General features: G+C 43.6%; 1 protein-coding gene across 3 annotated transcripts in view; it reads right to left on the bottom strand.

The window, feature by feature from the left end:
* The window catches only part of UBP1 (upstream binding protein 1), a 550328-nt gene that overhangs the window by 43876 nt on the left and 491808 nt on the right, over nucleotides 1–14644 (bottom strand). For all 3 annotated transcript variants that reach the window (XM_078688332.1, XM_078688330.1, XM_078688331.1), the window contains one exon: nucleotides 1511–1653. In XM_078688332.1, the coding sequence (XP_078544458.1) occupies nucleotides 1511–1653 (143 nt within the window). The remainder of the gene's footprint in view (nucleotides 1–1510; nucleotides 1654–14644) is intronic.

Raw genomic sequence — 14644 nt, 5'->3', positions numbered from 1 at the left:
CCTCCCTTTCTCCTCTCTTCAAGCTGGACTGAAACAGATTGCGGCATGGATGTTGGAGCATAAACTAAAACTAAACGGGGAGAAAACAGAACTGCTCCTGTTTGGCTCCGACATCTCGCTCTGGGGCCCACAACATTGGCCACCGGAGATGGGCCCTCTTCCCATTCCAACTTCCTCTGCCCGTAACCTTGGGGTCCTCCTGGACAACCAATTGTCCTTCAGGCAGCACGTTGTGAAAGTCTCTGCCACCTGTACCACCATCATCAGGTGGCTGAAGAAAATCTCATGGATGCTGCCGGCTGACACCTTGAAATCTGTAGTCCAGGCTCTTGTCATCTCACGCCTGGACTACGGCAACATCCTACTTCTAGGTGCCTGTAAGGAGGTCACCAAGAAGTACCAGGTTGTACAAAATATGGCCGTTCGCCTTATTTGTAATTTACCCGCCAGATCCTCAGCCTCCTCCCACTTGCGCAATCTACACTGGCTGCGGATCGAGAGCAGGGTCAAATTTAAGGCTTTATGTTTCATGCATAAAATCCTGACTGGAAAAGCTCCTTTCTATTTATCTATTCTGGTGCAGCAATATCTTCCACCGCGCACACTCAGGTCCTCCACCCAGAATAAGTTCAGGATCCCACGCATCAAGAGAGCAAAAATGGGAGGTCGCTCTTTTGCTCTGCTGGCGCCCTCTCTTTGGAACTCTCTACCCCCCCCTCTGCGTTCTGAAATGTGCTTCCTTACCTTCCGTAAGGGAATCAAAACTTGGCTTTTTAATATGTAAGTTCGCTGTTCTGAATCTCTCCTCATCTATTTTACTGCTTCACATTCCCAGCGCCGGGAAACCTACGGGTAGCTGAGCGCTTAAGAAATGTAATAATAAATAAATAAATAAAATAAATAAATGCCCTGGGTACATGGTGTACTGTACCATGTACAAGGGACTGATAAGGGTACCCCAGAATCCAATCTGAAGTGTACCTAAAGTACATGCATATCAATTTACAGGAGAAACCAGATAGACTGGGGTCCTGGATAGCAGGGTCCCAGTCAGACTAGGCCAAGAACACTGACATCAGCAAAAAGTGGGGGTAACCATAAGAAGCAGATACTACTGTCCTACAAACTGGGTATTCTTTCGGTGGTTTTCAGGCTACCTTACAATCTACTATGTGTACCTTCTTCTATGACTGTGTTATTATATCTGATAGTTGTGGATTTTTCTCTTTTTATCCAGAGTTGCACTCTGTTCTCATTATTGTATTTGTATTTTCATTGTGTATACTTTTATGATTTTATGAAAAATAGAATAAAGTTAACATTCACATGCTATAGATTTTTTTTGTAGTATAATTTTTATTTGCAGTTCAATTAACAATACAGCTACCAATAATCTGGAACCAAATATACAATCACATCACATTAAGACATTTCAGAAATTAATCAACCCCCCCCACCCCGCTCGTTCACATTCTATAAATATTATAAATCAAAAAATAATGATAATTACCTGATTGCTCAGAACAATATGAATGCCACTGGGCCCAAGTCTGTAAACCTGGTTGATATGATGCTGAGGGATTTTGAATGCTGCTGCAATCTTCTGTGTTATTTCAGATGCAGTCATTTCTTCAAGGTAGATTGCTTGATAAACTGAGAGGCGAGTGGGTTTGGGGGAAACAGAGAAACGAAAGTCATCTGATTAATTACTGCTAACTTTTCCAAACAATGCATAAACTATGGCTGAATGTTGTTCTAACAAAATCTTTAATCAGTTCAATAATGCCTGGTTTCTTGGCATCTGTGGAGAATCACAAGATGATCAGGGACCCTTGAAAAAGATGGTGAAGTCACAAGCAGTTCCTGCCGTGCCCAGTGGAATTGCCCAATCACTATCATGTGGGCTCTCCCCACTGTCCAATAACCCTCAGTTTGAATTTGGGGTTTTGGCCGCTGCCATTAGCTGTAGGAAGGCTGGACTCACTCTGCATGTTGAGTGTGCTTGCAGGAACGTGGATAAGGTTGCCACCTCACTCACTCCTTACTCTCAGGACCTATGGGGGCGGCTGGTTACCTCTGACAAACGGTGTGACACAAAGGTAATAAGAGAAAGCCATTCGGCTATTAAATTACATCATTAAATTTATAGGAAAATGTCAGGTATTTCCCCTGTTTGCATGTTCAAGCGTACACTGCATATGTACCTCCTCACTTCACAATGCACGTGTGTTTTAGAAAACAAAGGCAGGGAAGAAGGAGGTGTACAAAATGTGAAGCATTTTACCTTTCTTTTAATCAGACTATCTTTTAATTTGAAATCCATGCTGCAGGGCAGACTGTCTGACAGCCACAGATCCATATCTTTCTTTCTCTCACTCTCTCTCTCTCTCTGCACTCTCTCTCTCTCCCTGTTTTCCGTTTTTACTGATTTTTACAGATACATACAGACAGAAAACCATATATTTTCCTGTCTGTGTTTATTTTAAAATGTAGATAAAAACGGAAATTGGGTTGTTTTTAAGTGATTCTAAATGCTGTCAGTCATGACTGCTAGGCCAATAGCTGTGAGGATTGACAGGCAAGGGGATTAAAAAAATATGTAGATTTTAGTAATGAGTCTTAAACAGCAGTAGATTTGCACAAAATTGTACATATTTTCTTACAAGTACATATTTTACCATTGAGTGTGTATATAGCATTGACACCTGTCAGGCGTTCAGGCACGAGTGCACATTAACTGACTAAATAAATGCAGAAATATACACATTTCAGCATAATTTTTTCACAAAACCTACACTAACTATGGATAAATACAGGTAACATTTGCAAAAAAAATATGTATAAATAGGCTTGAAAGGACAAGGGTGGCTGTAAATCCAAGTGGGTGGGTCTGCTCTATTAGTGAGGCAACGAGATTAGTCTGAAGGCAATGTGTGTGGTGTGCAATTTCGTGGGCATGCACCTTCCAAAGCGTTATTTTACACATCAGTCCCATCATTTCAAGTTACTCAGAACTCACAGTTTTAGCAGAAACAAAAAATGATCGCCTGACTATGGAATTCTTTCTAATGAGGTAAAATGCCTTCGGTATTAGAACCTTCGGTGGTTCTGGGGGTGCATTCACCAGATCAAACATGGTGGAATATGTCTCCAGAAAAAGTACCCGAAATTGGGGAATTAGTGATAGAAACAGGTTTGGCAACCCCAGTTTTGATGTTAACTCTTCATTCCTTAGGGGCTATCTCGAAATCCGAAGGTGATTTGGCAGCACAAAATTACCAATACCCATGCTTCCTGTACTTTCACGGTCAAAATTATCACATCAGGATTTCCAATACACTTGAAAAGAGGGCCTTAGGAGAGAGTCTGTTGTGACTGCGGCCTCTCCCCGAAAGGTACAATAGACCGAATTTACAATATTGTGACACACAGCAGCACAGCAAGCTTTCCTGCTGCTCTGTAATGCATAAAAATATTAAGGCAGGAATGCTCCAGGACACCTTCCTGCACAACGACAATCATTAAAGGCATTTTCTCTTTCTATGTGTGCTGCAGAATGCATCACGCACAGAAAGAGGAAAAAACGAGGACAAATAAATCTTTTTCTCCTCGTTGTGCCTTCTTACGCCTCTCATGTGGATGTGTAGGATTCTGACGCATTCCCAGCTTTACAAAATGTTATAAATCTGGGAATGTGTCAAGTTCCTTGGATGTTGCATGGAAACACCCACAGCAACACCTAGGGAATGCTCCTTTAATGCAGACTTATGCGTGAAAGGGTAAACATACTTACAAAGCCATGAAAAGTCATGCAGGATGACTTAACATGGCCTTGAAAATATGAGGAAGGCCATTGCGCTGCCGGTGCATCACTAAAAGTGCCGCAATGATAGAGCAATTTGCTTCTAAATAAGCCCAAGTGTTTGCACGCATAATGCAAGGAAATGTGCCTGAAGGAAAATTCGAGGCTACTGGTTTCATAAGTGCCCTCTTCTTCAAAAGGACACCTCTTCCAAGGCTGGACTTACCATTTATTCCATTGGGCATTTCCCCATTAGGGTTGGAGCCATAGGCGGCCAGTTTTGATGGATTAGGGCCACTTCAGGCACCCCTATCATTTCCTCCAGATCCCCCAGGTAATTACAGCAGGCGCATCAGGCACTTTAGAAGAGAGATAGTAAAGAGGAGTCAAGGACAAGAGATGAGAGTGTAGGATGATTAGCTACTGTTGGTGGGGTAGGTGCAGTGGCACCAGGGCACAAAGCTCGAGGGGGCTCATTGAGCTCTGATAACTGCTGTATGTTATTACTCAAACAGCAGTCAAAAAGGACATTTTTCTTGCTGTTACTGAACCCATTGTATCCTTGCTACAACACTGTGAGATTCAGTTGAACTATCCGTTTCCCTCTATTTTGTTTGGATTAACATATAACCATTGAGTTTTGTACAGCGTCTTGCAGTGCTTAATTTGTAAAAGAAAAAGTGCCAGGGCCCTTCTTGGAAGGCCATTGCTGCCTGCACCATGCATTGCCCCTGCCAGCACTGCCAAGAACAATATCAACATAACACCTAGCCATCACACTCCTACAAGTATGACAATTCAGACTATTTCAGGCCACACAAAGCTATAATAATAGCGTGAGAGGATGGTATCATTCATCCTCAATGTTATTTGACTTAATAAACATGGTTGTTGTATACTCATCTGAAAACTAAACAGACCACGCCACCATGCAGTGGACTGTCACTGGAGCCAGTGCTACCAATTAACCCATTCACAGCTGTGCCTTTCCCCCCCCCCCCTGTGCTGAGCCTTTTTTGGCTATTGGGAGTAGTGTGCGCTTAGGCCCCTGTAATGTTTGGACCACATAAGGTATCCACGCTAAATTTGCGTCCTTTTCTTTCAACATCATGGGGATTCTAAAGGTACCCAGGGTTTGTGGATTTCCCTGGAGGGGTCCCAGAAATTAGCCAAAATGCAGCTAAATTTAACTTTTGGGGGGAAAAATGGGATGCAAATGAAAGTGTCAGGGTTTTTCCCTGCAAACAGTATCAAAAAAGGGTTTGTGGGGCTGAAATCACCATTTTCCCAGCTTTTAGGGAATGACAGACTTTTTTCAGAAAACCAACATTTTTTACACAGTTTTGGTATTTTTCTGGGACATAGCCTATGTTTGGTATTTTTTGTGCTTTCAACCTCCTTCCAATTAATGGTAGAAATGGGTGTGAAAGCAATAATGGATACATTTTAGAAAAGCAGACAAAATTCTGCATTCAGCAAGGGGTCATTTGTGTAGATCCATCAAGGTTTCTTTATAGAAACTAACAGTTAAATATAGGAAAAATTGAAAATTAGTTGAAAAAACAGCCTTTTGTGTCAACGTCTTTCACCTGTAACTTCTTCTAATTATGACAGCTCTTTGAAAGCAATATACCGTTACATCTGCCGGACCTTACTGATTGTGAGGATATATAGGACTTGAAGGTTCATCAAGAACCCGACGAACCCAGAGGCAAAAACTGAGCAGCAATTTGCAATGACTTTTTAATATGTATCGGTTATATAGCAATTATTGTGGGAAAATGCATACATGGAAAAAATTGGTATGAAATTCACCTATGTATTTCAGAAATAGAGTTTAGAAATAGTAGATATTTGCACATTTGCGACATTGGGAATACTCATCCTAGCATGAGAATTATCAGTCATTTTTCAAAATGACTTCTTTATTACAAAATGTCTTTCATTTGGAAGGCAGAAATGCATCGAAAGTCAAAAGGGATTAACAGTTGCTTTACAAATCTGAATTACCCTAAATCTCCCGAGAAAAATGGTACCTCACTTGTGTGGGTAGGCCTAGTGCCCGCGACAGGAAATTGCACAAAACGCAACGTGGACACAGAGAAAAATGACCTTTTTTTGGCAAAGTGCCTAGCTGTAGTTTTTTAACCATAGCTCTGCCGGCACCTAGGGAAACCTAGCAAACCTATACATTTTTAAAAACTAGACACCCAGGGGAATCCAGGATGGGGTGCCTTGACTGCCTTCCACCAGGTTCTGTTACCCAGAATCCCTTGCAAACCTAACAAATTGTCCAAAAAAAAACATTTTCCCCCACATTTCTGTGGTGGAAAGTTCTGGAATCTGTGTGGATCCACAAATGTCTAACCACCCCGCGTTCCCCAAAGTCCTCCGAGAAAAATAATACATCACTTGTGTGGGTCGGCCTAGAGTCTGCGACAGGAAACGGCGCAAAACGCAACGTGGACACACCTCAATTTCACAGTGAAAAATGTCCCTTTTTTGGCAAAGTGTCTAGCTGTAGTTTTTGAACCATAGCTCTGCCGGCACCTAGGGAAACCTAGCAATCCTATACATTTTTGAAAACTAGACACCCAGGAGAATCCAGGATGGGGTGACTTGGCTGCCTCTCTCCAGGTTCTGTTACCCAGAATCCCTTGCAAACCTAACATATTGCAAAAAAAAACACATTTTCCCCACATTTCTGTGGTGGAAAGTTCTGGAATCTGTGTGAATCCACAAATTTCTATCCACCCCGCGTTCTCCACAGTCTTCCGAGAAAAATGGTACCTCACTTATGTGGTTCGGCCTAGGGCCCATGACTGGAAACGGCGCAAAACGCAACGTGGACACACCTCAATTTCGCAGTGAAAAATGACCCTTTTTTGGCCAAGTACCTAGCTGTAGTTTTTGAACCATAGTTCTGGCGGCACCTAGGGAAACCTAGCACACCTGTACGTTTTTTAAAACTAGACATCAAGGGGAATCCAGGATGGGGTGACTTGACTACCTCCCACCAGGTTCTGTTACCCGGAATCCCTTGCAAACCTAATAAATTGTCAAAACAAACACATTTTCCTCACATTTCTGTGGTGGAAAGTTCTGGAATCTGCGTGGATCTACAAATGTCCTCTAACCCAGCGTTCCCCCAGGTCGCCCGATAAAAATGGTACCTCACTTGCGTGGGTGGGTCAAGGACCCAGCGACAGGCAAGGGCTCAAAACTATTGAGGCGACAACAAAATTACCTCTCACAAACCAACCAGGTTTTGCACGTGGGGTCCCATGAGTTTTTGGCCCAGGGCTCGGCAGCCATCTAGGGAAACCTACCTAACCCGCACATTTCTGGAAACTAGACACCTGGGGGAGTCCAACGAGGTATGGCTTTTGTGGGTCCCCCAACATTCTCCTACTCAGAATCTCCTGCAAACCTCAAAAGATCTCAAATTTCTGTGTGGGAAAGTTCTGGTATCTGCGTGGATCTAAAAAATCCTCCCACCTAGCGTTCCTCCAGGTCTCCCGATAAAAATGGTACCTCACTTGTGTGGGTAGGAATAGTGGCTGCAACAGGCCCAAATAGTACTGTGGAGACTTCAAAATTACCTATAGCAAAACTACCTGGTTTATTGAGGGGGGGCACCTGAGATTTTGGCCCGGGCTCGGTGACCATCTAGGGAAAGTACCCAACCCAAACATTTCTGAAAACTAGACACCTGGGGAAGTCCAATGAGGTATGGCTTGCGTGGATCCCCCAATGTTTTCCTACCTATTAACAACATTGGTTGAATTTTGCATCCAGTCGCCATATAGCAAACAGTTAGAATAAAGTGCAGGTGCGTATGGTCAATGCTTATACACAGGGGAAAAAATTAAGAACATTACTAAAAGCCACAATGGGTAATAAAATAGTTTTTAAAAACGAGAGGAGATACTCTCTTTTCTTTTAAAAAAAAAAAAAAAAATCACAGTTAATAATTAGTTACCGTAGGTCATTTTAAAAGTATTAGTAAACCTGAGCAGACCGTGTACTATATTCAGCCACTACACGGAAGGCTCCAAAAACTTCCTCCTCATACACCACATTGAGAATAAAAAACGGGAAACAGAGTAGACTATTGGGAGGTGGAGCTCAGTTTTCAATATTCTATAAGCCTCGCTAAAGTGTCTTGTGCCCATGTTCTTACAAATTTGTACAAGCCAGCGTCTTCTTGGCGACCTATAGGAGTCACACTGGAAAAGAACATGCACCTCAGTTTCGTCCACTAAACCACATGCAGAACATTCAATCATAGCCTGTCCCCCCCATTTTTTAACATACGATCGTAGGGGGAGACACCCATACCTGAACTGAAGAAACAATTTTCATGCCAACACTGGTTGGATGCTATCCAGGATGGGCTCTGCCTGGCAGATATTTTTAATTAGAAGGAATTCTGTTGTAAGCCGTCCCAATGAAGAGTGAGGTACCATTTTTATCGGGAAACCTGGGGGAACCCGCTGGGTGGGAGGGAATTTGAGAATCCACGTAGATTGCAGAACTTTCCCATACAGAAATGTGAGAAATAAGTGATTTTTCAGCTAAATTTGAGGTTTGCAGGGGATTGTGGGTAGGAAAACATTAGGGGACCCATGCAAGCCATACCTCGCTGGACTACCCTGGCTGTCTAGTTTTCAGAAATGTGTGGGTTTTGTATGTTTCCCTAGATGGCCGCCAAGCTCGGGGCTAAAAACTCATGGGACCCCCCTTGCAAAACCAGGTTCTTTTGTGATAGAACATTTTGATGTCGCCTCAATAGGTTTTGGGACCATGCCTGTCGCGGGTACTTGACCCACCCACATGAGTGAGGCATCGTTTTTATCGGAAGACCTGGGGGAACGCTGGGTGGGAGGAAATTTGTGGATCCACGTAGATTCCAGAACTTTCCCACACAGAAATTTGAGAAGAAAGTGATTTTTTCAGCTAAATATGAGGTTTGCAGGGGTTTCTGGGTAGGAAAACATTGGGGGACCCACGCAAGCCATATCTCATCGGACTCCCCCGGGTGTCTAGTTTTCAGAAATGTTTGGGTTTGGTAGGTTTCCCTAGATGGCCGCCAAGCCCGGGGCTAAAAACTCATGGGACCTCCCTTGCAAAACCAGGTTGTTTTGTGATAGGTAATTTTGACTTCGCCTCAATAGGTTTTGGGCCCTTGCCTGTCGCGGGCACTAGGCCTACCTTTCGCTGAAAGTTTGGGGAACGTGGGGTGGGTCGAATTTTGTGGATCCACGCAGATTCCAGAACTTTCCACCACAGAAATGTGACCAAAATGTGGGTTTTTTTGGATACATTTTTAGGTTTGCAAGGGATACTGGGAAATAGAACTTGGTGAGAGCCAGTCAAGTCAACCCATCCTGGATTCCCCTGGGTGTCCAGTTTTTAAAAATGTATAGGTTTGCTAGGTTTCTCTAGGTGCCGGCAGAGCTAGGGTTCAAAACCTACAGCTAGGCACTTTGCAAAAGGGTCAGTTTCAATGTCAAAAATGTGGTGTGTCCACGTTGCGTATTGGGCTGTTTCCTGTTGCGGGCTCTAGGCCTACCCACGCAAGTAAGTTACCATTTTTCTCTGAAGACTTTGGAGAATGCGGGGTGGCTGGAATTTTGTGGATCCACGCAGATTCCATGACTTTCCACCACAGAAATGTGAGGAAAATGTATTTCTTTTTACAAATTGTTTGGTGTGGAAGGAATTCTGGGTAACAGAACCTGGTGAGAGCCAGTCAAGTTACCCCATCCTGGATTCCCCTGGGTGTTTAGTTTGTAAAAACGTACAGGTTTGCTAGGTTTTCTTATGTGCCAGCTGCGCTAGGGCCCAAAATCGATAGGTAGGCATATTGGTAAAAAAACAAATCTGTGCCTAGTCAGCTTTCTGCCGCCCTGGGGGGGATATCGGGGGTGGGGTTGCCCCGATATGCCCCCAAGGGGAGCAGAAATACTGTGGCTAGTTTTGTGGGGGGGTCGTGGCATTGGTATGCCCATTCTGGGCAGGCCCCACCCCCACACATAAAAAAGCCAGCGTAATCGTTGGCGCCTAGTGGGCTTTTTTGCCCCCCCCTGGGGGTGGCAGATAGGGCGCTACTGTCCCATCTTCCCCCCGGGGAGGGCAGAAAGGCTGTAATTGTTGCGGGTTGCGGCATTGGCATGCCCGTTTTGGGCAGCCCCCGCCCTAATTAAAATTTGCCCAAGAAAATCCCTGGCGTCTAGTGGGCTTTTTACCCCCAGCGGGGCAGTTCGGGGTCTAATGCCCCTATCTTCCCCCCCCCGGGTGGGGTGGGGGGCTGAAAGCACACTACACGCCAGGGAGTTTTTTTGGGCAAATTTTAATTAGGGTGAGGGCTGCCCAAGACGGGCATGCCAATGCCCCCACCCTAATTAAAATGTGCCCAAAAAATCCCTGATGTCGACTGGGATTTTTGCCCCCCGGGTGCAGATTGGGGGATAATGCCCCCATCTGCCCCCCGGGTGGGCAGGAAGGCTGTAATTGTTGTGGGGGAGGGGATATGGGCATGCCTATTTTGGGCAGCCCCCACCCTAATTCAAATTTGCCCCAAAAAAATCCCTGGCGACTAGTGGGCTTTTTGCCCCCCGGGGGTGCAGAATGGGGGCTAATGCCTTCATCTGCCCCCCAGGTGGGACAGAAAGCCTACTAGACACCAAGGATTTTTTGAGCAAATTTTAATTAGGGTGGGGGTTGCCAAAAATGGGCATGCCAATGCCCCTACCCTAATATAAATCTGCCCAAAAAAAGCCCCGTCGTCAAGTGGGCTTTTTGCCCCCCAGGGGGCAGATTGGGGGCTACACTCCTATCTACCCCACAGGGGGGTCAGGAAGGCTGTCATTTGTGTGGGGGATGGGTGGGGGCATGGGCATGCCCGTTTTGGGTAGCCCCACCCTAATTCAAATTTGCTCAAAACAAAAACCCTGGCGTCTAGTGGGCTTTTTGCCCCCCCCCCGGTGGGGCAGATTGGGGGCTAATGCCCCCATCTGCTTCCCAGGGGGGACTGAAAGTCCACTAGAAGCCAGAGAGTTTTTGGGCAAATTTTAATTAGGGTGGGGGCTGCCCAAAACAGGCACGCCAATGCCCCCACCTTAATAAAAATCTGCCCAAAAAATCCCTGGCGTCTACTGCGCTTTATGCCCCCCGGGGGCAGATTGAGGACTAATGCCCCTATCTGCTGCCCAGGGGGGGCAGAAAGGCTGTAATGTTTGTGGGGGAGAGGTGAGGGCATTGGCATGCCCATTTTGGGGAGCCCCCACCCTAATTCAGATTTGCCCCAAAATATCCCTGGCGTCTAGTGGGCTTTTTGCCCCCCCAGGGGGCAGATTGGGGGCTACCGCCCCCATCTGGCCCCCAGGGAGGGCAGAAAGGCTGTAATGGTGGCGGGGGTGGGGGCATTGGAGTGCCCTTTTCGGACAGCACCCACCCTAAAAATAATTGCGTGCAAAAAAAAACTCTGGCGTCACGTGGGCTTTCTGCCCCCCCGGGAGGGGGAGGCAGATTAGGGGCTAATTTCCCCATGTGCCCTCCAGGGAATGCAGAAAGGCTGTAATGGAGGCAGGGGGGTGGGGGCATTGGCGTGCCCATTTCGGGAAGCCTTAATTATAACAGAGGAGGGAGGGAGAGAAAAGTGGATTTAGTCTTCCCGGGTATGTTTCATAAACAAAGTGGAATCCACTTGGATAGTGGTGGTGATCCCTACTGTGGTGGGGAGCACTCAGTGTTGTTTAAATACCCCTCACACACCAACAGGCCCCTTGGTGTTGATGGAGCGAGATAGTAAACAGAATTCTGTTTAAACTCGCAAAGTCACATTTCCCATAACATGAATAATAAAATTAATGATTTGTGATGTGTCGTGCTAATACAACCTAGATTAAACTTTACACATGGGGGGACTAACATGTGTGCTCATAAACGTGCATAAGTGTTGCATCTTTTTGTTCGTGCAAAATAATAAAATAATTTGTCGTTTTTGTTTTTGTCATTACTAACTGCAGCAAACCTAAAAGAGGCATGTGCTTATTTTTGCTTTCCTTGTTTATGTGGTGTCATTTCCACTATTCTAGGTGCACATAAGGTTTCATGGATTTCATGAAGACTGGTAGATATAAAACGCTGCTTTAATTGTTGCAATTGCTAGATAACATTAGACTAATTGGGAGGGTTAATCATTTAGAAAACAAAGGGTGGTTACAGAATCAATATTATTTCTTACATTAATACTTTTCTTGTGTTTGTTTTATACTAGAAAGCATAAGTTGCCTGCTTTTGGGCCTAGTTTACTCGAGTTTGCTAAAAAGCTGAATTTTACTTCTGCAAAAGTCACGAGAAGCCCATTCTGAAAAAGTGTTCGTCAAAGCTGCATTCACTGAACGAATCTGATGTGTTGTCATCATTTTGTCGGACGTGGCCAAGGTCATAAACAGAAGGAAAAGAATAATTTTGTCAGTTCTAACTTGGCATCCGCGGAAGTGAAATGAACGCTACGAGAACATTGATTTACATTTGTTGCAAACCAAGGAAGCTCCTAGTCACGTTTGGAAAAGACAATGGTCCTTAAGAAATGTGACCTAATGGAAGTTTTGAAATGTGGGTGACATGTCACTTGTCACTCTCAACCAATGGGACTTCGTGGTTTTCTGAAAAACTTTCCTTTACTTAGATTAGTTAGCTTAGAAAGGTATAAAAAGTCATGCCCTTAGGAATGGGCTGGCTGCTGCTTTCTGACTTTCCGATGAGGGTGAAGTGCTGCTGGACTTTGCTTGGAGCACGTAAGAAACCTCAAAGAACTTTACTTTATTTTCCATTTATCTAGCTTAGCTAGGGACTTAGGCTTTAGAAATGCTTAACTTTTAAATATTTACTTAAACTTTGATTCACTTACTTAAACTGTATTTTTCTCATGATTCTTTTCAATTATGCTTACTTTAATACTAATAAAATTGCATTTATAAAATTACAATTGAAATACCATAATTTAGTAAATAAAATCTTACTTTTGACAAACAAGCTGGTCTTGATTATTCAGAAGTGCAGGTTACTATTAGCTAGATCCCATTGCCAATGGTGGTCGTTTAAATAGTTAGGATTTGTTATAATGATAACATTCTTTCCGCAGATGTATAAAATTATATATAATTTGTAAATAAGGTGTATATAGATTTAATCTGACCACCTGATTCAGTAGGCCCAAATATGTCATGTTTATAAATGGGTCCATGAGATAGTATAGAAACTTGTTTATAGGTTATGAAATTGAGTTGCGTTGTTTATGATATATTTTCTATAGGCCGCTGGATCAATTCTCTGGTAGCAGAAATTGATGGTTGCTAAGGGTAACCAAGGTAATATGTTGGTTGCTAAGGATTACTAAAGTGCTATGGTATGGAAATAGGATCGATGTTTTAACACATGTTAAGTTTGTTTTTCGTGCTATCTGTAAGCTATACCGGTATAGATTGTGTGACAAGAAATTAGTCACGCAAGTCATCTGTTCTGTTTGTAGTGATATCGCCGAGTATCACAAGTGTATCGCCGAGTACCACAAGTGTTGTCGCCGTGCAGCACAGTGCTAGGGCTAGGTGCGAATCTTGTATAGTGAGGATTGCCTAAGAAATTAGAGCAGCATGAGAATAGGGACAAAGCGCCTTCCATAAAACTCACTGTGATAAGAGTATTAGGTATATTCGAGCTTGAGTGAAGGGTAGAGTAATGTCGGTGCATGATTACCTATAAACAGGTTAGAGTCCTGTAGGGGTACATGTTTTATATCTATAAACAGGTTAGAGTCCTGTACGGATAACGTCGTTATTTTGCTAACGGTGCATGATTTCTATAAACAGGTGAGAGTCCTGTACGGATTTCATGTGTGTTTGAATTTAGGGAATTTTCCGTGCGAAAGTGCGAGTTTGATTTGTAATTTATGTTCAAGTGGAACTTTCGAACTGTCACTTCGCGGTGCGTTCAGAGGAAAACGAGTTCATAATTTTACGTGTTAGAAGGGTGGGGTAAGAGTTACTCTACTGACAATTGAGAATTATCCTTAGTGTGAATAGCGCCGACTATTCCGAAGTGTGGATACTTGAATGTATGTAAACTATCCTAAATAGTGAAACAAACAGATGAGTCCTTATTGTCATTGTTTAAGAATTAATTTACACTGAAAAGTGTTCTTAAAATGGCGCTGTGAAAAGATTTTGTGAAGGAGGGGTAAGCGCTAGGAGTGAGAAACGAGAAACCGCAGCTGCTGTGTACGTCACAGAGCCGCGCTGGGATTGGGTAACCTACGTCACAGACTGTACTCTAATTGGTTCTTGAGTTTCTGACGACCTGTAAGCTGATTGGTCCTTTAGAAAAACTCCATTTTTATTAGTTGAGCAGAAAAGTGACGTAGCTCAACTGTCATTGGCTTGTTGGTGTGTTTCGCGCACGGATTGGTTGCTTAGCGGAACATCCCGGAAATATTTTACGAACGATTTTGTGAATTTAATTTAACTCTTAAAAATGAGTTATTATTTTAAACATGTTGAGAAAAAGCCAACATTATTTCAGAAACTTAAAAATTTATTTTCACCTGACAAGAAAATTGAAACGCGGGGTGGTAAATTACTTCATAAGTATAAAACACCTGCTGCGTACATGGAAGGTGAATATGGATATCATACTGTTTTATGGTTTGATAGCTGGAAACGCTATACAAAGAATGATGGTGTTTTAACTTGGCCTGATGATGGTTCATTTAATGTAAAGGTCCTGAGAAATTTACGAGAGAAAATGAATGCTCTTATTCCAAAACCAAGACCAACT

This window comes from Lissotriton helveticus, chromosome 4_1 (assembly GCF_964261635.1).
Source record: "Lissotriton helveticus chromosome 4_1, aLisHel1.1, whole genome shotgun sequence".
Lineage (NCBI taxonomy): Eukaryota > Metazoa > Chordata > Amphibia > Caudata > Salamandridae > Lissotriton > Lissotriton helveticus.
This window is presented reverse-complemented; position numbering and strand designations above follow the sequence as displayed.